This window comes from Salarias fasciatus, chromosome 15 (genome assembly GCF_902148845.1).
Source record: "Salarias fasciatus chromosome 15, fSalaFa1.1, whole genome shotgun sequence".
NCBI lineage: Eukaryota > Metazoa > Chordata > Actinopteri > Blenniiformes > Blenniidae > Salarias > Salarias fasciatus.
The window spans coordinates 21,395,497-21,415,819 of NC_043759.1; the positions used below are offsets into that span (position 1 = coordinate 21,395,497).

At 45.9% G+C, this 20,323-nt stretch overlaps 1 protein-coding gene across 1 annotated transcript; it reads left to right on the forward strand.

The window, feature by feature from the left end:
* The first annotated feature begins 1,057 nt into the window (after positions 1 to 1,057).
* mfsd2b (MFSD2 lysolipid transporter B, sphingolipid) lies at positions 1,058 to 20,148 on the forward strand. Its single transcript, XM_030110352.1, has 14 exons — positions 1,058 to 1,157; positions 1,965 to 2,332; positions 7,184 to 7,309; positions 7,404 to 7,528; positions 11,091 to 11,214; positions 12,884 to 12,962; positions 13,077 to 13,258; positions 14,313 to 14,403; positions 16,291 to 16,412; positions 16,786 to 16,869; positions 17,008 to 17,091; positions 17,428 to 17,537; positions 18,265 to 18,408; positions 18,670 to 20,148. The coding sequence occupies exons 2-14, from the start codon at positions 1,982 to 1,984 to the stop codon at positions 18,887 to 18,889; spliced, it is 1,842 nt and encodes a 613-aa protein (XP_029966212.1). The 5' UTR covers positions 1,058 to 1,157; positions 1,965 to 1,981; the 3' UTR covers positions 18,890 to 20,148.
* Positions 20,149 to 20,323: the final 175 nt, after the last annotated feature.

The following is a 20,323-nucleotide window of genomic DNA, read 5'->3' on the forward strand; positions in this document are numbered from 1 at the left end:
AATATTTATCTTAATTCTTCACTGACCTGAAGAATCTTCTGACATTTTCAAAAAACAGCAGAATGATCCACATCAAAAGAAGAAGAAGTGCTCTGAAGAAGAAGAAGTAGATATTCCTCTACCGGTGACACTGGTGTCGAACAGGGTAATGTTCTTGGATCATATTTAACTACAGCGGGTCAACATGATGGAATCAAATTCATCTTGCCAAAGGTTTGAAATCCCAGTTGCACAATGTGGCCATTCATAAAAGACACCTCAAAGATGTCTAAAACAGTTTGTCAGAGCCTGAACAACTGAAAACAAAAAAACACAATAGATGTCTCTCTCCCAAAATGTAACTCTTGCTGCTGATAAATAAATAATAATTGGATGACAACCACAGAAGAGATGAACAAAAACAGTATAAATGACAATACATGACTCCACTTTTTCAAACATCTTTTATAAAAATGTATTTCCACCTTTCTCCTTGGAAACACATGATTTATACTGTTTATGTCTATATTAAGATATAAATATGTGTGATTTTACAATCATCCCACACATTCTAGTTCAAGTAAATAGTGAATTATGTTTTTTATGACAGTTCTATAGTCATAAGGCCTCACTTAAAAAAAAAACAAAAAGACATTTGAAACACCCTATCAACATTGGTGTCTAACATAAGGCCCGTGGGTCAAAACCGGCCCACAGGAGGCTCTGATCCTGCTGCCAAACCACCAAGGATGGCAGGATCCGGAGTTTAATTGAACGTAATTCTAAAGGTAGGGCGGAAGAATAACTGAAATTGCTCGTGACCCAAATTTCTGCCACTGCTAAAAACACAGAAATACAAAAGCGTTTTAGATCACATCCCAAAAAAACAAAGGCGAGATTCAGACAGTCTCCGCCGGCCATAATCCCCTCTCAGATAAACACATGCACACACACGCCAGACGTGCATGCATGCAATCCCTTTCCTTGTCACATAGTACAGTACCGCGCGCGGCCGCTGCGGGGCGCAGCGCGGCGCCGTCACATCCCAGAGCGCACGAGACGGAGCCGCGCAGACCGTCTCCATCCTCCGCAGTCTCCTTCTCCTCCTCCCCGGCGCACTGACTGACTTCACTCTCAGATCCAGCCCGAGCCGCTGACACCGTCTCCATCAGCACGGGGTGAGTGCACGCGCACGCTTTCTGCAGGATTTTTGTTATTTTTATTATTTTTATTTTTCTGCAGACATGCTGCTGGTTGTTTTGGTCCAGGTGCGCAGAGTGATTGTTGATGGATGAGAGCACGCTACTCCTGCACGGGACAGCGGCGCCGGGGTGTTTATTCATCCCGCTTATTGCAGGGAAAATGTTGCTTTTGAGGCAGCGCGTGCGCGTGTGCATGTGCATGAGGATGCGTGTGCCCGTGCACTGCATTCTCCAACATCTGTAGATGTTTGGGCGCTGATGTGTCTTTATGCATGCATCCAAAATCACCAGTCTGTGTGTGTGTATATGTGCGTGCGCGCGCGCGTACATCAGTGGGGATCTAAACATGACTGAACACCAGCCTGTGTTGAGAGGAAAAACTAACAATCAGGTCCCCGTTTGAGTAGAGTCATTAAATTTTGAGGACCCGTGTCATTGTGGGGACAAACATGGAGGCCTTCAGAATGAAAACGACTCCATTTCGAGTTGAAAACATGATTCTTTTAAAGGTTCGTTTAAGTTCAGAGTTAGGATTACACTCAGGCAGGCAGTCATTAAGATTTGAGTTAGAATAAGTCTGCAGGAAATTAATGTCAGGCAATGCATTGTCACACTGTGTGTGCGTGTGTGTGCACATGCATTCTTGTGCTTGTGAGAATGCAGGTGAGTTCTCTCCTTTCTTTCTGTGCATATGTGTGTGTGTGTGTGTGTGTGTGTGTGTGTGTGTGTGTGTGTGTGACCCTGCCTGCCTGACGTTGCCCTTCCCTCCTGGCCTCATTCCAGAGCACCACAGCATGTGAATGGCAGCAGAACGCGGCTGGGTTGTCACAGAGGAGCAGGAGGAGCTCTATGCCCCCGGAGCCGTCACTCACGTGCACCGCGCGCACAGCACCCGGAGCCAGAGCCACATCCACGTCCGCGTCCAGCCCCTGACACACACCGCCCAGCGGCAGGCTCCCCGCGTCTTCGCTCACACCAGGAGTCACGGCCGCTCGGTGTTCGGCGCGCCCTCGCACACACAGTCACAGAAGTACGGCTGCCGCCTCACGCACAGTCTCTCAGCCATGACCCGGGGAGAGAGGGGAGTGCAGAGCTCTGCAGGGAAGCTCATCAAGCCCAGTGAACCCCTGTTCCCCAAAACCTCCCACCAGGTAAGGTCATTTGTTTCATATTTTGTTTTGTTTTTTTCCCTGACAGCAGCAAGTTGGACCATATAAGATGAAATGTGTTGCTTGTGATCAGTCGGCCTCAGTGTTTTCTGATGTGAACTCTAATCTCTGAGATAATGGATGCAGCGTCTGGAGGTTGATTGTTTTCATCTGGAGATGGACAGACCTGCTGGGTGATTGTTTTCTCCCGGTAAATATCAGTGACCGAGACAATTCTAATCACAGCAAACAAGCCTGCAGAAAGGCTGTGCACAGGAATAACTCACTCAAGTTAGAAGATTGGATTGATTTTCCTGTAATGTTTTTGTTTTGGCCGCTTATAGAAGCTACATGATATAACTGCAATTTGACTGTGATGAGATTATGAGGGAAGAAAGACTCTTTTTTTTTTTTTTTTTCGGCGTGTGCTCCGGTCGCTGCTGCTCTCTGGCCCACAGGCTGTGTTTTTAAAGGAAATGAGATACGGGCTGCCGAAGCTTTGCCAGGTGCAACGTCCCTTTTAGGGGAGGTAGATACCAGTTTTTACAGATGTGTTTTCAGATGCCATCCGGATGACACGCTGACTGTTCGTCACCGCGTCTCAGTTTTGGTTGCGTGATGAGCCTGAAACTATTACGCCACACGACCCAACCGGTTCTGCAGCCGGCTCATCTCTGACAAACCTCTGATTAATATGCAGGGTTTGTTTTTTTCTTTTCGTTCTCAGTGTGAGCATATATTAGATGAATCCTTGGAGATGGCTCATGAGAAGTGAGATTGAATGAGTTATTGAAATGAAGTTGATGAAATGTGTAAGATGAATTTCTCAGTGAGACTCAACTACTCACCTCAACCTGTAGAAAAGGTGATATAGCAATTGTTTTTAAGCTTGATCCTCCCTTTCAAGAACACATTCAATGAAGTACTGCGCACAAAAGACAACTTAATGATGTGCTGAAAAATGAAGATGCAATGAAATAGGCAGACATGATCAATCGTAGTCGTAGTGCACAGGAGATATGAGAATTGGTGCACAGAGATTTCAGAGACTACACTGACGAGGGAGTTTTCTCAAATCAGCACATAAAGGAGACATTTCCTCTTGTTGGTGAAACAAAACAAAACAGACAGAAAAAAGTACATTTACTTTCAGTTATAATGCCGTCTTTGATCGAGACATTCAGTGCAGATCCAAAAGGTTTTTATTTACCCTCCTCAGTGAGGGTTGTTTCAGGAGTGAAGATTATAAAAGTAATCTGCACTTGATTTGTTATGAAGCCAACCTGGATAAATGAAAACATGCATTTAGGCAACTAAGCACAAAGAAATGATTTTAAACAATAAAACTGATCATATTTAACGCTTTCTAGATTATAATTCCCAGAGACAACATTTCTGTTGGAATATGAAGGTCACAGACGAAATTTTCGGTCCCATATGTTTACTAGAATGGGATGTGAAAATCTACAACATGAAAAATGCACCAGTCAGTCATCAGAGTGCTTCAGACAATGGTTTGTCACTGAAATCTGTGCAAATGGAGCAGTCTGAGCCGCGAATAAGTGACATCTCTCCGACAGCCCGCCTTTAGATTTTGGATTATTTCCACTGGGTTGTGGCCAAAGTCGCTGAAACACTGTTGACATTTTATGGGTCTGCAGCTCCCTCTGACATAATCAACCTTTGCCTTTCATACACATAATCCATAATCTGAGCCGAGGTCTCCTCGGACTGGGATCTGTGTGACCAACCGTCTGCCAAATCCTCCACCGAGTCCTCATGCAAACTGATTTACGGGTCCAGTTCTCAGGCTGAACACCGACGCACGGAAGCCTGTGAATTTTTCGGAGAATATTTTGTTCTCGGCTCGGTAGTTTCTTGCTATCTTTCCTGTAATTGTCCTCCACCCTGACTTAAATTGTCTTCCCCCTCAACAGTTAAGGATTCATTAACTTTAGAGATTAGTCTGATCTGTCCTTGTCCCCTGCTTGTTGACTGCGTGAACTCTGCAGATGCTTCCATTATTCTGAGCCGCCGTTTCTCTGGATTTGTAGATTTGTGCGTGTGTGTGTCTGTGTGTGTGCTGGATTGTGTATATGTGGTTGTGTTCGTACATTTAAACAACAGTAGAAGGGATATCCTGTTTGTCCTCTTTGATGATAAGACCTCAGTAAGATTGAGTGAAAGATTTTGGAAGGAAAGAAGAAGTGTTTAGAGAGAGAGACAGAGAGACAGAGAGAGAGAGAGAGAGAGAGAGAGAGAGAGAGAGAGAGAGAGAGTATTTCTGCACATCATCAGTTAAGCAGCGTTCTCCAGACACCAGAAGACTTTGATTTTTCTCTCCAATTAGGGGTAATTGCAGTGAGAGTGGAAGAAGAGAGAGTTTTGAAGTCGGAACCGCCGCGCAGCCTTTACTTACCTCTGACCCGCTTGTCTCGCGATTGAATAATTACACACCTCCCTCCTGGTAATTGTCGTTCTGCAGCCCCACCGTGTTTTGATGGGGCAAAAAAAAAAAAAAAAAAAAAAAAGGAGGAAGAGAAAACGTGAGCCGGGTAATAATAGTGCGCCGGTCGTGGCTGTGGTTACTTTGGTGATTTCCTTCTTTCATAAAGGTCTGTGGGGAGTAACTCCAAGCTTAGGCCTTGTGTGTGTTCATGTGTGTGTGTGTGTGTGTGTGTGTGTGTGTGTGTGTGTGTGTGTGAGACACAAAGGGTTACACAGAAGTGGGGGGAAAGAGGCGAAGGTTGATATGTGTGCAGTTGTAAATATTGGGCTCCCTCCGCTGTGGTGTCTCGTCCTATTTGAGTCTGGAGATGAAAGCTCGCCCTCGCAGCACTCACACACACACACACACACACACACACACACATGCGCAGACGTGCGTGCACGTGCCTGATGGTTTTAGCAGAGGCAGCGGCGGGTGACTCGGTGGGTTCTCTCCGGCTCCTCCGCGGCTCTTCCGAGTCTGGACGTAGACCACAGCGCTTCCAGGCGGCGGGGGGTCGGCTTCTGATCGCCGGCTGCGCACAATCAGATGACTGTACGCTGACAAATCACTGCAACTCAGGAAGACATGATTTAATGCCGTAGCTGGGAGATAATGTGTGTATTTTTGGGGGGGTGCAGCTCGTTACCCAACAGAACCATTCGTCTGGTCGCAGTGAACGCTCTGCTTTCTTTACACTAAATCAGTGTGACTGAAAAGTAAAGAGAGGGGACGTTATTTTTGGAGCACCTGAAATAGAATTCCAGAGAATTCAGATATGAATGAGAGCGAGATTCTCTGTTTGTGAGTCACGGCTCGTTTCTCAGAGCCTGCTGTGACACACCTTGGCTCGTACCGGTGTGTCTGGGACCTTCCTGAAAATGAAGTGACTCAAAGGTTATTTTTGCAGGTTGTGGAACGAAAGGTGACCGTTTTTCTTGTCGTCACTGAATCGCACTGAATGACAAAACAACACGGTTTTGTGCAGATGATCTTCGGTGGCGTTCGCTGCTCCCGCCACGGAGGCAGTAGCAGTGGCTGGATTAATGCAGGGAGGCAGGAGACAAAGAGCGAAAGGTCAATGTTAAAGGTCAGTCTGGATGACAGGGGAAGATAAAGGCTAGGATTGTAATCCAGGAGATGATTGAATCCTCCATCCAATCATCTTCGGTGCTCTCAGACAGAGATCAGTGGGGTCAACAGTGAGCGGCAGCCGGGGGTCACATTCTGCAGATCAGTCAATGGCTGGCTGTCACTGATGCATAGATTGACACCTAGACTGGTCTAAAGCCACCAACTAATCTCAGGAACATATGGAGAGAAACAGCCTGAGAAAAGCCATCAACACACAGGGAAAACATGCAAACTCTGTACACAGAGAAGACCTAGTTGGCCTGTATTGAAAAGGTATTTTATTAATCATCAGTGTGTTTGGAGCTACTTCTCTCAGCCTGGGTCTGTGATGTATGGCAGCTTGCAGCTATAGATGCCTCCCCTGCAGCCTGGGCCATATGGCCTTCCTGGCACGCCGTCTCAAAGAGAGCTGATGAGTCGGGGGGACGCAGCGTCGACCCGCTACTCCTCTTGAAAGGTCGGAGGAACAGAGGGAGCGCAGAGATCACAGGAAAGCAACCACAGTTGAAACACCTATGAACCGAGATACAACAAAAGCCCAATATATCCAGCTGCCACCAGGTGAGGACAATCACACACTCAGGTGAAACACATCAGGGCAGAGAACAGCAATCAGACACCAGGTGGAAGGTCAAGGATCCTGAAATGAGACGGCGTGAGAAAACGGGAACAGAAAACAGAAAATGTTCACCGTGACAGAACTCAGGCGACAAACGACTGGCGCCGTTTCTTTTAATTGCGGGAAGAATGCAAGACAACTCCCAAAAACGTGCGACTTGCACATAATGTTCCTCTTTTTTAAGGGTTTGTCCTGCACTGGTGGCAGTTTTCGAGATCATGAGCCACCAGGGACAGCCTTTCTCATTAGGGCACATTTCTCCTTTATTAAACAGCGTGCGTTTTTCCACCTCTGCTGCAGATTACATTGTTTTTCAGTACAATAATGACCAACGGTAACCCATAGTCCATTTCCTTTATTGTAAATATGAACAGGATGTTCACATAACTTTCAATGGGTTTAATAATTCTGTTTGCCTCTAAGAACAGGAACTGTTTTCCAAGGAGACCACAAGTTTTTTTGTTCCCATTTATGGTTGTGAAACATTTTGGCACCTCTGATGTTGTTAACTAATACAGGGTCATTGCAGAGTTCATGGCTTAAACATTTAGGTCGTAACCTCTTATGATTTTGAATTTTTTTACATTTATTTTCAACTCTTTTGTCCTCACAGACGGACCTGAGCCAGAAGTTGTCGTTATGCAGCAAACTGTGTTTCGCCATCGGCGGCGCCCCCAAGGAGGTGGCGTCCAGCGCCACAGCCTTCTTCCTGCAAATCTACCTGCTCGATGTCGCGCAGGTGAAGACGCAGACAAAGAGGACAAAGTGTGAAACGGCGTGTTAACTTTGGAGCCCTGCGCTGACGTCCAGTCTGTCCCTGTTCCCCTCTGCAGATCAACGCCGTCCAGGCCTCCATGGTGCTCTTCATCGGTAAAGCCTGGGGCGCCGTCACCGACCCCATCGTTGGTTTCTTCATTACTAAGAGCAGATGGACCAAGATCGGGAGACTTATGCCCTGGTGAGATTCCTAAAAGCCTCAAAAACTCTTATTTAAATCCCAGTTGTCTTTGAAGTCAGTAAGTTTATGCATTCAGATTAGAATACCAGTTTAAAACTCTCCAACATGCCAGAACTAAGAGTTTCAAGCAAAATATAGTAGTAATAATAATATACTAGATGAAGCAACTGACAGAAGTAGAATCCCTCTGTGATAACTTATTGCAAAAACACATTAATCATCCAAAGGTCTATGAAGTGACTTGGCTCGGTGCCTTCTCTCTCATTTCTCTCTCTCAGTTGTCTTTTATGTCAAGTCATTATTGTAGGCGTTGAAGAAAATAACAAGGCAGTTCAGAGAACATTATGAAGGTTATGACCATAAAGAAGAGGTTTTTGCATTCCAATACAGGGAGTAAAAGTGAAAACTCTTCAGAAAAATAATCATATAAAGTGTAACTTTGTGGAAACGAAGCATTTTTACATTCTTACTTCCCACCTCTGGACAGACTAAACTTGACAGCGAGTAGCACCTTTGATTAATATATTTTAAATGGTGTCACGAAAGCTTTTTACTCATTTTAAGTTCACATTAATTATGAATTTTGAACATATCCTTGCTCTGGATGAATCTTCTTGAAAGCCACTGAAGGGTGAAGGCAGGTTTTATTCTGCACTCCTCAACTCTCTACCGCAGGGCAAACGCTCACACTCAAAAGGTCACTAAACTTGTTTTTGAACCAGGAACAGTCTTGATGTAATGTGAGAAGACGAACCATATTTATGCAGCTCCAGCTTTTAAAACCGAAACTATTTCCTATCAGCGCATCTCTTCCACAAGGACATTATGAAGCGTGATTTATCTGTTGATTTCATCAGAAATGATCCTGGTTTCTCTCTCTGACCACATTTGTAAATTCCTAAACTTAGTTTGTGTAAATTTGTTGAAGTAAAATACCTCATGTTTTGCTTTGCTCCCACGCTGACTGGCATAATTACGGCTGCTTGACGAGGCTCCTGTTTATGCAAAAACCCCGACGAAAACAGGCAGTGTGTCCCAGTTTCGGATGGAGATGAACTCATTCTCAGACTCAGGTCTCTCACCTGAGGATTGCGTTAGATAAACAGCCATTATGTTTTTAATTTGTTGCCCGTGACGCGCCCGTCGACCTGTAAGGGCGTGAGCCGCGCTTTGCATTGTGGTGCCAGACGAGACGACAACAGGCAGCGGAAGTTAATGTGAGCTCTTTCATGTGCGACCGTGCCGCTCAATTACATTTTATTACATTTATGTAACACCTCATTTCACTGTTGGGCATTGCATAGCTTTCACATTCTCCGTTTCTTCTGTGTGTCAGCGATTTCAGCGCCGTTTCACTTAGTGAGCCTGTTTTCGTGAAGCTGTCGACCCCATAACAGGCTCAATTATTAAAAAAAAAAAAAAAAAGATGTGATGAGTTTCTGTGCGGTATACACTGTATGTTCTCCAAACACACTAAGCGTGACATTTTCAGTAATTGCACACGCTGTGTGTGTGTGTGTGAGTGTGTGTGATGCTTGCTCCATTATAAACCATAGATTATAAAGAAGCTGACAGAGTTGGAAGGGGACCAAGTCCACTGTGGGCATCCCGCTGCACTTTGTAGTCGACAGATGCTGATGTTAAATCAGCTTTGATTAGCCCTCGAGACGCCGGAGGCGCGTGTGTGTGCACGTAAGTGTGTGTAACACGGGGTTATGCGTGTGTATTCGCATGTGCATGTGATGGAAGCTCAAGCTCTCCTCCTGCTTTCGCCCCATTTGGAAAGTCCCCTCTGTCCCTTTCAGCAGGAAGTGCTTTCCTCTCCCTTGCTGACACATCCACAGCCAGACATTAAGTGATTTGGATCTTTATCCCGAGGTTCTTCAGGACGGCGGCCTTCACTCTAAAATGCACCCCTGGGCGTTGCTCTGTTTATTATTTGTGACTTAGGCTAATCTTCATCAGTGTTGCCGGTAAAACCTTGAAAAAGCATTTTTCTTTGTCATCCACGGACGCTAATAAATATTATTTTGTTCATAAACTGAATTATTATTCAGCTTTTGATCTGCATTTTTGTAGCCATATTTGTTTAAAGTAGATATTTTATATAAACAAAATGTAGCGGTGGTCAGACACACCTCTGTTATTGAGCCTGGACCGAGGAAGTGTGTCTTCGCCTACAAGACCTCTTCCAAATCCCTTCCTCCCCGCTGCACGTCCTCTAATTAAAATGCCCAAATTGTCTTCAGCAAGTCGATGAGGAACGACGTCCGACCGCCAGATTCTTATCAACCCTACCCCCTTTAATTAAGACTGTGCAAATCATCGGGACAGGTGTGACCGTGCAGTCATGCGAGTGAGAAAGCATGCGAGTGTTTGTGTGTGTGTGTGTGTGTGTGTGTGTGTGTGGGAGCCTTTGTCAGCCCTCCCCGAGCGCCGTCATCTTGCAGGAACATTCTCACTGTCCCATTCACCGGGACGCGGGGGCCCTTTCACCGCTCCCATGACCAGGCCGCCCAATACTGCCGCACCAGCGTTGTCGGCCGCCTTTTGTTCAGCTGAAACAATCAGGAGGAGGGCGAGGTGACCGGCCTGGATGATGCCAGAAATGACTGTAACCGGCCTCCCGCGCACGTCGGAGCGGGGCAGGTCACAGGTCGCAGCCTATTTGTGGGTTTCGGTCCCTTATTTTTCCTACCTGCAGATTTCACCCTTTGGACCACATGAAAGACACTCGACACATTTTAAAAGGGGAGGAAGAGGGCGGACGGCTCGGTATCTGGCCGCCGATCATCCTTAAAGTACCGTCGGTTTGGAACGCACAGCTGCTCGCTCCGACCATAATAATACGTGGCGGTTGTTTACTCATGAATTACACATGGCCCACATACTGTATCGCTCGGATTTCTGTGAAAAACACAGACGCAGCAGAACGGTTTCATGCTGTGTTTGCTTTCGAGTGTGCGCTACATGTTTATATTTTAATGTTGCGTGTGTGTGAGATATCGTGGTATTTCCCCGCTCGCCTCGCTCTCTCAGGACAAAATTCCCGTCATACTTACAGCAACATAATCATTTAGCAGCCGGCTTAACCCCTGCTGTAATCTGCCAGAAATATGGCCTGGTTTTGACACTGCTATGAATATTACATAACGAAGAGCTGGGTAAAATTAAGCAAACGTCTCTGTGAATTGCATATACTATAGAACTGTGTAAGTACAGTTTGCATAATGTGTTTAATTGTAGTTTCACTGCACTGGGTGAATATTTTAAGTGGTTGCCGTGAATATACAAGGAAATCGAGCGTCAAGATTTTCTTATTTGAAAGGCAGAGAACATCATCAGGTGATGTCTGATTTACTGAGATCCTGCAGGAAGTGTGCTTCATTGAGGGCAAATCGATTGTGTTATCGGTTTGTGTGTGTTTTGTCAAAGAGACGAGGCCTTTCTGGGTCAAACCGGGTGAGGACCATTTGTATTCTTCATTGAATCGAGCCTGTTAATGCTTCATTTGTTGAATTAAATGATTATTTTTTGCTTCTTCTTCTTCTCCTCCCTGTAGGATGTTAGGCTGCACTCCATTCCTGGTGGTCTCGTACTTCTACCTCTGGTTTGTTCCTCCCTTCAGCAGCGGCCGGTTCGTCTGGTATCTGGGCTTCTACTGCCTCTACCAGACCCTCATCACGGTGAGTTTTCATGCTCTTTCGTTGGACGTTTGAGGACTGATGTGATTTCAGACGCCGCAGCAGGACCTCCCATGCAGCGCCGCAGAGACGTCAGAGATTAAAGCCTCGACATGTTACATAACGTATAGATTAAAACCCCATGGAAGACGCCGCGGATAACAATGTTTAAAGGGAAGATGATTACAGACACCTCACGCCGGGCTCTGACAGCTCCTGTGAAGATTTACACTTTGATTTTGCGAGACGAGCAGAAGCTCCGAGCCGAGAGCGCTTAAAACGCCTCACCTCAAAGTGGAAGCGTAGTTATTTAGGTTGTCTCATGTTATTATGGCCCAGATCATTCCTCTCTCTTCTGGCTCTTTCAGCTAGTAACCCATATAACGTGTGTTTCAGAGCATGTAGACCGCGCTGCGGCCAGCTACAGCGGCACGTCTTTCTAACTCCTTGATAAGTATACGCTGGGCCCTGCCAGGAACCTCTTCCCCGGTAAATGCCGGTTGCCACTTTTAGCCGCCGCTCATTGTCTCTGGTTTTGTGTGTTTGTGCGAAGCTTGCTGGGAAATGGCAGCTGTTATCATTCCGAGGGGTCACAGTCTGTAAACGGAGGTCGGCGTGCAATCAAATAATAACGGGCTTCCATCGAATTAATCAGTTTTCGCCTCCATCTGTTTGGGACCGCTTCGCTCTCCGATGTGTTTGCTTCCGCTATAAGCCCTATAAATGCCAGGCTGTATAGGAGCAACAGCTGGGAAAAAAAAAAAAAAAAAAAAAAAAAAAATCCCTTTACAGCCGCATTTATTTTGGTTGTGGTTGTGCAGACTCATTTGGCCGCGGTGCTGACTGAGCCCTTGTGTAAATTACAAAGTGAAGCAGGACTGGGTTTGCAGGCCCATTCTCTGAGCGAGGTGGTGAGGACGGACAAAACTGACCTGAGGTTGGCCAACATGGAAACTGCAGACATCGCTTTTGATATATAGGCTGTTTATATATTCTTTTTGCACTTGCATTTTGACTGGCTGACGTTGATGTGAAGTACCAGGGGTGTTTTTGTGGTGTGCATAAAATTTGCCACCTAGCATTTAAAAGAAAGCCCAGGATTAAGGAAATGCAATTTTAACATGTTTGGTTGGAACAAATCGAAGATTTAGTAGTCAGCAGTTAAAGGACCTCCAGAGGTCAGCGGACAGAAATGAGCAAATTAGTCTCAATAATTAGGTTTACATTCATTTATTTCAGCAGTGGTGAACACTATTGTCTCACAGCGAGACTATGGCTAATTTGAGACTTTTTTTTAATTTGCATGTTCTCCCTTTGCATCCAAGGTGCTCCAGTTTCACCATAAATCCTCTGTAGGTGTGAATATGAGTGTGTATGATTGTAATCATACCTGTAATGGTGACTGAACTGGGATCGGTTCGAGAAGTAGTTCTAGTCATATCGATGATGGTTAATAGATAATCTTGAAGAAATATTCTTATTCCTTTACATAAAGGTTGGTCTTCTAAGTCTTTTGGCATCCCCAGTTTATTGAAAGCCATGCAGAAGTATATATAATTGATAATTAGAAGAAATATATGTCAAGACCAGCAATAATCACAGAGAGGTTGAAATCAGTGCATCACTCATGCTTCTTTTTCTGTGTTCTGTGCATCTTTGTGTTCTGTTGCAGTGTTTCCATGTGCCTTACTCTGCTCTCACCATGTTCCTGAGCACAGACCAGAAGGAAAGAGACTCGGCCACCGCTTACAGTAAGACTCCCAGCAGACGAAACCTAACTCCTCGTTGCTGAATCAAGACTTGTCTCAGCGTTTTTTTTATCTGAACCCATTCAGGATGAGTCAAAAGATGTTTTTCGCTGACAGGAATGACAATGGAGGTGCTGGGGACGCTGGTGGGCGCCGCCATCCAGGGCCAGATTGTGGCCAGCGCTCACACTCTGAAGCACTGCCCCACTCACAACACGTCTGCCGGTTACCTAGGCAACAGCAGCGGGGCAGAGATCGTGAAGAGCCTGGTGCACTCCCAGGACTACCTGTCACACGCTGTAAGTGTCACCGCGCCGCGCCGGGAGCCCAGGTGTGCTAAAAGTGGGCCGCGGCGTCGCGTTGAGAAATAACTCCGGACTGTCAACAGCGTTCTTGCGTTCGCTTGGATCTGCGGCGCGGCTTCGAGGCGGTTTACTCTCTGCAAAAATACATCTGAGGTTGAATGAAAGGGGGATTGTTAGAAATTGGCTCCATATTTGCCGACCGTCTAGAGGTTCTGACAGCGCGACTGCCTTCACGTCTTAACCCGTGGGATTGAAAGGAGACTCCGCCGTTTGATATCTGAACCCGACATCCTGAGCCGGCTCCCCTCTCGCGACCACAAAGGGGGTTCCTCCCTCACATGGGGCTCCAAATGAGGCTCCGTCACTCCGAGGGGTCTCCGCGGCCTGCAAGCTATTAGACCTATTTATATCTCAAATACACCCAAGATTGAACGCGCTGGAGAGACCGGTCTTTTTCCAAGCTGCAGCTCGGATCAGAGTTAGAAGTGGCGGGAACGCGATACTCACTTCCACCTTCCTGTGAACAAACAGCGGGCCCTGAATGCATCATGGGACTATTTGTGAAGATGAAACAAGCCAGAGTCCAAACCGTCCCACGCTGGGTTTATGGTCGCACCGCAGCTATTCGGGCTTCAAATGGTTCCTTTCCAGAGGATTCTGGGTGAACCCTATCGAGGGGCGACGCCGCTCGCCCTCTGCATTCCTCAGCGGTCGCTGGTGAGGGTGGCACACCGTCCGACCAAACTCAGTCTGCCCTCGGAAACTGGGAGTGCTTGATGTGCATAAATAATAATGAACCGCTTCGGTTGAGCCACACGGGAAAAATAGCAAACAAGCAGAAGTTGTTTATGGCAGAGCAGTTCCTGCCGAGGTTCGGCGCTCAAAGGTTACGCCTGTATTTTTGGGTGTGCTTGAGGTTCCTTCCTGTTTTTTGCTCATGTGTACACAGCGAAATAAGCACAGGGAGATGCATGTGCATCCTGTGAAAGTCCCATGGAGAGTGACACTTGATGCAGTAATCTGATTTAATGCGTCTTTGTCTTTGCAGAAAGAAGTGTACATGATCGCCGCCGGAGTGATTGGAGGAGTCTTCCTCATCTGCACAGTCGTCATGTTCCTGGGAGTCAAAGAGAGAGACGGTATGAAAATTATTACCCTGCTGGGTAACTCAATTCTCAAATGACCAAAATGACTGTAATTTCCACCGCTGAGTTATACTTTAAGAGGCATTCCTCATGCATTCCTGACTCGTCAGATCTTTTCTCTTTCTCTCTATATCTCTTTTTTTTTTTTTTTTTTTATAAAAGTGATTATATTGAGCCGAGTGGCGGGAAACTTGTGGAGTTTGCATGTTCGTAACTGAACGCAGAGATTACAACACACATGAAAGAATTTTAAGCATCTTGATATTTTCCCCACCCTATAAATTAATGAAAGCTCTAATCAGCGTCTTCACACTGAGCAGTGTGTCGTGGATTTCATTTCATCCGCAGCCCGGAGGCATCCCTCCGAACTGCCGCTCAGCGATGCACGCTGCACAGAGGCAGCACTCACTTTTATCTCGGGCGTCTTTGTTGCATGACGGCTGCCCAGTGAAATAGACTGTACTTTGTATTCCATCACAGCGACGTGCCAGCACCCCCGTTCCTGTTCAAAGGAAGATTTGAGACAAGTGGCTTAAATAACAAGCTTTTGAATTACGGCACGTTGTTAAAGCTTGACCCTGTGATATTCGGTGTTTGTTTCAGACTCAGACATCTTAGAAAAAAAAAGGGAATGAAGAAGTGCAGCCAATCATAGTTTGGAGTTGATAACAGCTTCTCCAAATTGAGTTTTTATCCTCTGTAAGCTTCGATTTGATAAATGTTTAAAGTGATCTGTCAGCTCGCACAGAATTAAACGCACAATGAAGAATTTATGCTGTCAGAGTTTTTCTTCTCTTTTAAATTGACCATTTAATAATTCCCAACATTCAGCTTCTGTTTCTGGATTTAAACAGAGTTGAATATACACAAGAATATGCAAACACTGGGACACTGCCAATATGTTGATGCTATTAATAACCTCATAATTTCCATTTAAAAACTCATTTATCTTCTATATACATGATTTTTCCAACTTTGGGATGCTGCACGGCGTTTTGTAAAACCTTGATTTTCAGTGGAATAACAGTTCTTTATGTCCTAACTTAATTAGTAACTATTTATCCCATTTATGTCACAAAACTACAATGTTTAAGTGCATTTTTAAAAGTGTTTCAGAGAATCAACGGACAAACAGGGAGCTGGGCGCATCTTAAGGGCTGAAAATCTGGTGAATAAAAATGTGAAACTGCAAGCTGAAATGGTGTGTGAACCCAAAGAGTTTCTCCTCAGAGGAAAGGAAACCATCGTTACAGAATGTAACAAAGCAACCGTATTTCACATTCAGCGTGTTTTACGTTCCTTCAGTTTTTTTTATAATTGCACAGGGGGCCGTAGGTTTGGGGTTGTCTACGTTCATATTGCAAGAAATGCGAGTCCCTCAAGAAAAAAAAGGTTTGGAGCCACTGCCAAAAGCCACAAAGTACAGACACGGGGGGGAACAGATAAACTTTCCACATACTTGTTCAGATTGTTTCAGAAGTGACGGTGCTAACCACCGTACCGCTGTGCAATCCCTCCATTGCGTCGTATATGAAGTGTAACAGTGATCACAGGTAGAGGATTTTTCATGCAGTGCTTGTATTTTGCTGCTTTGATGCGTCTGCTTGAAATATCGATCTGCACACTTCCTCCCAGCACTCAGTGCGTCTTGCAGACAGACGTGCAGCTGCTCCTTCTGGGCCATCTGCTGGAGCTCGCTCTCAGTCGCTTATCTTAATTGCTGTTTGAACGACGCCTCTTCCTCCCCGGGACAGGCGGCATCCACTGCAATGCAGAGGCCGCTCCAGCACTGCCGGAGAGCAACTCTGTCGTCTTCCGCTCGCTGCATGTTATTTGATATGCCGCGCACTCGTTTTCTTACTCCACATGTAACCGTTTCAGATCCGTACGCCCCGAAGACGGAGAAGCAGATCCCTTTCCATCAGGCCTTCATCCTGGTGATGAGACACGGGCCGTACCTCACTCTCACCGCCGCCTTCCTCTTCATCACCGTCGCCATCCAGGTAAATGTTATTTATGGCGTTTTGAAGTCTCGGGGCTCCCGAGAGTGATGCCTGCACGGCGTTCTCCAGCTGCTCCGTCTGTCACTGCAGCTTTGACGCCTCGGTTTTTCAGGCTCTTTAAGTTATCGCAGCGTTTTCGAGATTTGCATCGGATCTGTCTGTGTTGTGTTTTCACCCTCTCATCTCGGCGGAGGTGTCAGCCGCGATCCGCGCGGGGAATAAATCACAGCGAAACGCCGTCAGCAGCTTCCTCCCCCCCCCCACCCCAGCAGTCGCTCCGCTTGGCACGCGGCGCGGCGAGCTAAGTGCCCGCTGACGTGCTGAGTCGACGAGACGAGAATGCCTGAGCGTCTGATCTCTGCTCTCTCCGCAGCTGATTCAGAGCAACTTCGTCCTCTTCTGCACCTACGCCGCCGACCTGAGCGAACACTTCCAGAACATCGTGCTGACCATCCTGGTGAGCGTCCGAATCAGCTCTCAGACACGCAAACGGCACAGCGCAGAACCAGAAAGCTCTCTTATCCCTGTGCACATTCAAACGCTACATATTGTTTAATATTTGATGTGTGCAGCTCATTGTCACCTTCATTCCCAGGTGTCGGCGGTGATAAGCATCCCACTGTGGCAGTGGTTCCTGCAGAGGTTTGGGAAGAAGACAGCAGCTTTCTGTGGCATCACAGTGAGCAGACTCCTTCTGATTTCAGCAGCTTCTTGTGCCGGCTGTTTGAGCTTCCATGCTTGTTGCCATCTTGTGGATGAACTCGGGAGAGACGCATCCTTTTGTTCTGATTGCAGAATCTCATTATGCATCATTTTAAGCGTTCGAGACACTAACTAGACAGCTTCAGCAGAAAGAAAATCACATTCGGCACGGATGCCAAGTTTGTTTTGCTGGAGGGGACGGAGGAATTAATCACATAAACATCTGCATCATTTGCATTACAGTCAGTTATGAAATGTGTGCATTTGACTTAGTTTTTTTTTTTTTTAACCCTTTCTTTTTTGCTCTTTCTAGTGGATCATGCCCTTCACCATGATGCTGGTGTTCATCCCCAATGTGGTGGTGGCCTACGTCGTGGCTGTCTCCTCTGGACTCAGTGTGGCTGCGTCACTTCTGCTGCCCTGGTGAGGCTCAACTTTATTCCCAGCAGCATTCCATACACATAAAAATTTATATATTTGGTCTATACTCTCAGTAAATTATCAGCTATCACAGTAACCATAGTCCTAAAATGTTTAATACCCGTTAATTTCATGCAGGATGTCAGTAACTTTTGGATATAGTGGAGATCTGGTGTCTTTCGGGTTCCCGGGTCAAGTCACGGTCATTTTTAAAAATGAGAGGTGGCGTTCATGATAAATCTTCCGTAGCATCGCAGAGCTCCTCCCATCGCTACATCTGTTTTCCAGTTGCTCCTCCGGCCATCGGCGCTCCTCACTCGTCCCATGTCCCCTCCCTTTACCCCCTAAATTACAGCCTCCGGAGGGGGCCATGTTTATTTTGGAAGGGATGATTGTTTATCCTGTCTGTGGGCCCGAGTCGGCCGCCCGCTGCTCATCATCTAATCATGTTATTAGCCCTGTAATTTTCGCCCAGCGATGTTTCAGAGCGCTATAGGAAAGAGCTCGCGTCGTCAGCTGCAGGCGTCCACTCTGGTCGTGTCAGATCATTAAAGCGAGAGCGTGAGGGAGGCCGCGGGCGCGCATCAGCTTAAAGTTTCATCATAATCCTGAGTGATGCTGAGCGTTTCAGACGAAGGACACATGTTCACGATTTGTGTGTGTGTGTGTGTGTGTGTGTGTGTGTGTGTGTGTGTGTGTGTGTGTGTGTGTGTGTTTGTGTGCAATCCAGGTCCATGCTGCCAGATGTGGTGGACGACTTCAGGCTGGCCAACCCTTTCTCTAAAGGCCATGAAGCCATCTTCTACTCCTTCTACGTCTTCTTCACCAAGTTCGCCGCCGGCATCTCCCTGGGAGTGTCCAACCTCTGCCTGGAGTGAGTCTGCATCCCACCCGGTTCACTCTGATGCTCTGCATCTGCACGCCGGCGTGTCAGGATACCTCGAAAAAAACACATTAACCCCGCTCTCATGCATTATTCATCACGCAAAAAGGTGTCGAGTTTGCTCATTTACGGCGCTGCAGCATCGGGCTTGATGTCGATTTCCTGTAGCGTGTTTTGAAATGGGATCTTTGTGTGTGTGTGTGTGTGTGTGTGTGTGTGTGTGTGTGTGTGTGTGTGTGTGTGTGTGTGCAGGTTCGCGGGGTATGACACGGGCGCCTGCAAGCAGCCTGCTCCCGTGGTGTACACCCTGAAGCTGCTGATCGGCGCCGCCCCCGTGGCTTTCATCGTCACGGGGTTAATGATCCTGCTCCTCTATCCCATCAGCGAGGACGTGCGGCTCAGGAACAAACTCTGCCTGGAGGAGCTGCGGTGTGTAGAAATCATCAACGCACATCTGAGGGAGAAACTGTAAACCGCTCGACCAACTTCACACTGACTTCCGTTTACTCGTTGCAAGCAGTTGAATAAACGTCTGTGGCTCTGGAGTCCAACACCTTCAGCAGGGGCCTCACGGAACAAAATGAACACAACTCTAGGCTGTGTCCAGTAGTTGAAGGTGTGCAGTATCTAAAATGAAAGTAGTGGACGGCTGTTGTGTTTACTGCTCAGTCTGATCTGACTGTCGGGTTTTCTTCGATAGCTACATCTACAGCACAACCGCTCATCAGTGAAATGACATGACTGTTATTCTTTTATTAGCTTGTTCTAAACGGTTTTAAATAATGTCACATACTGTACCTTTATACTGCAGTCAGCTGCAAGGCGAGTGTATCGGATTACCTGCAACGGGATATTACTGCGACTCTGAAGTTACATTTTACCGTCATTTTAAGCCAAATACGATATGATAGTGATTCTTCAGCTGCAGTATAATGTTACTCCGATACTGAAGTCATGATGTGATATCACATTTACAACACAATGCAATATTATACCTTTCTTTTTTAAACTTTTTTGGGAAGATGCTGTGTATTGTATTATAATTTTACTGCCTTTTTTCAGCTCCAAATGATTCTTTTTCTTATATCTGTTTTCCCCTGACGAAGAAAAAAAAAAAAAAAAAAACCTGTCAGAAACACACCGAACAAATTTATTCGTGTTGCAAAATATATTTGGCGTCTGTGTATCCTAATAAGATATTGTGATGCTTTACTGTGTCACTTTCCAAAATCTACCCTCTGAATATTAAAAGAGTACCGAGTGGAAAGACAGAGAACTCAGAAATGTACCCCGCTGCTCTCCACCTCTCCGGGCGTGTGTGTGTGTGTTTGTGTGTTTGAGTCGTCACTGAAACCGATGTCTCTCACAGGAAGCAGAGCAGCCGCTCGGGCTCAGTGGACGATTTGAGTAACGCGTGACCCGGATCTTGAATGGAGTGATTTCACAAAGCCACAGATTCCAGTAATACAGCTGGAAGGTTGTTCATTAGTGTATATTACACTGAGAAATGGTTAAATTGTTTTTATGTAAACATTTTTTGTTTGTTTTTCACATGTACTGTATAGTCATCTTGAATATATATAAATATAAATAAATATATAGAAAATTACCTTATTTATACAAATGAATGTATATCATTATTTGCTGTGTTTAGCTCTACAACACTGTTATTTATGATTACAAAAGGATTGATGATATGAAATGAATAAATGTTGTAGAGGTTGGTAGACAGTATATCTGTGGATGTTGTGTGTGTTTGTTTTTTGTTTTACTTTCTGTGTTACAGCAGAACATAAGTAACTCATGAGGGAGAACTACCAGAGGATTGCACTTTATATTAATATTATAGTGACTGGAAACAGTGTCCAGGAGAGATGTTCCTGTTGAGTGCTGCCCCCCTCTTGTG

Coding starts and splice junctions, on each gene's coding strand:
- mfsd2b (XM_030110352.1), top strand. CDS start 1,982: ATGGCAGCAGAACGCGGCTGGGTTGTCACAGAGGAGCAGGAGGAGCTC. Junction 12,963..13,076: donor AGACTCGGCCACCGCTTACA/GTAAGACTCCCA, acceptor TTTCGCTGACAG/GAATGACAATGGAGGTGCTG. Junction 13,259..14,312: donor AGGACTACCTGTCACACGCT/GTAAGTGTCACC, acceptor TTGTCTTTGCAG/AAAGAAGTGTACATGATCGC.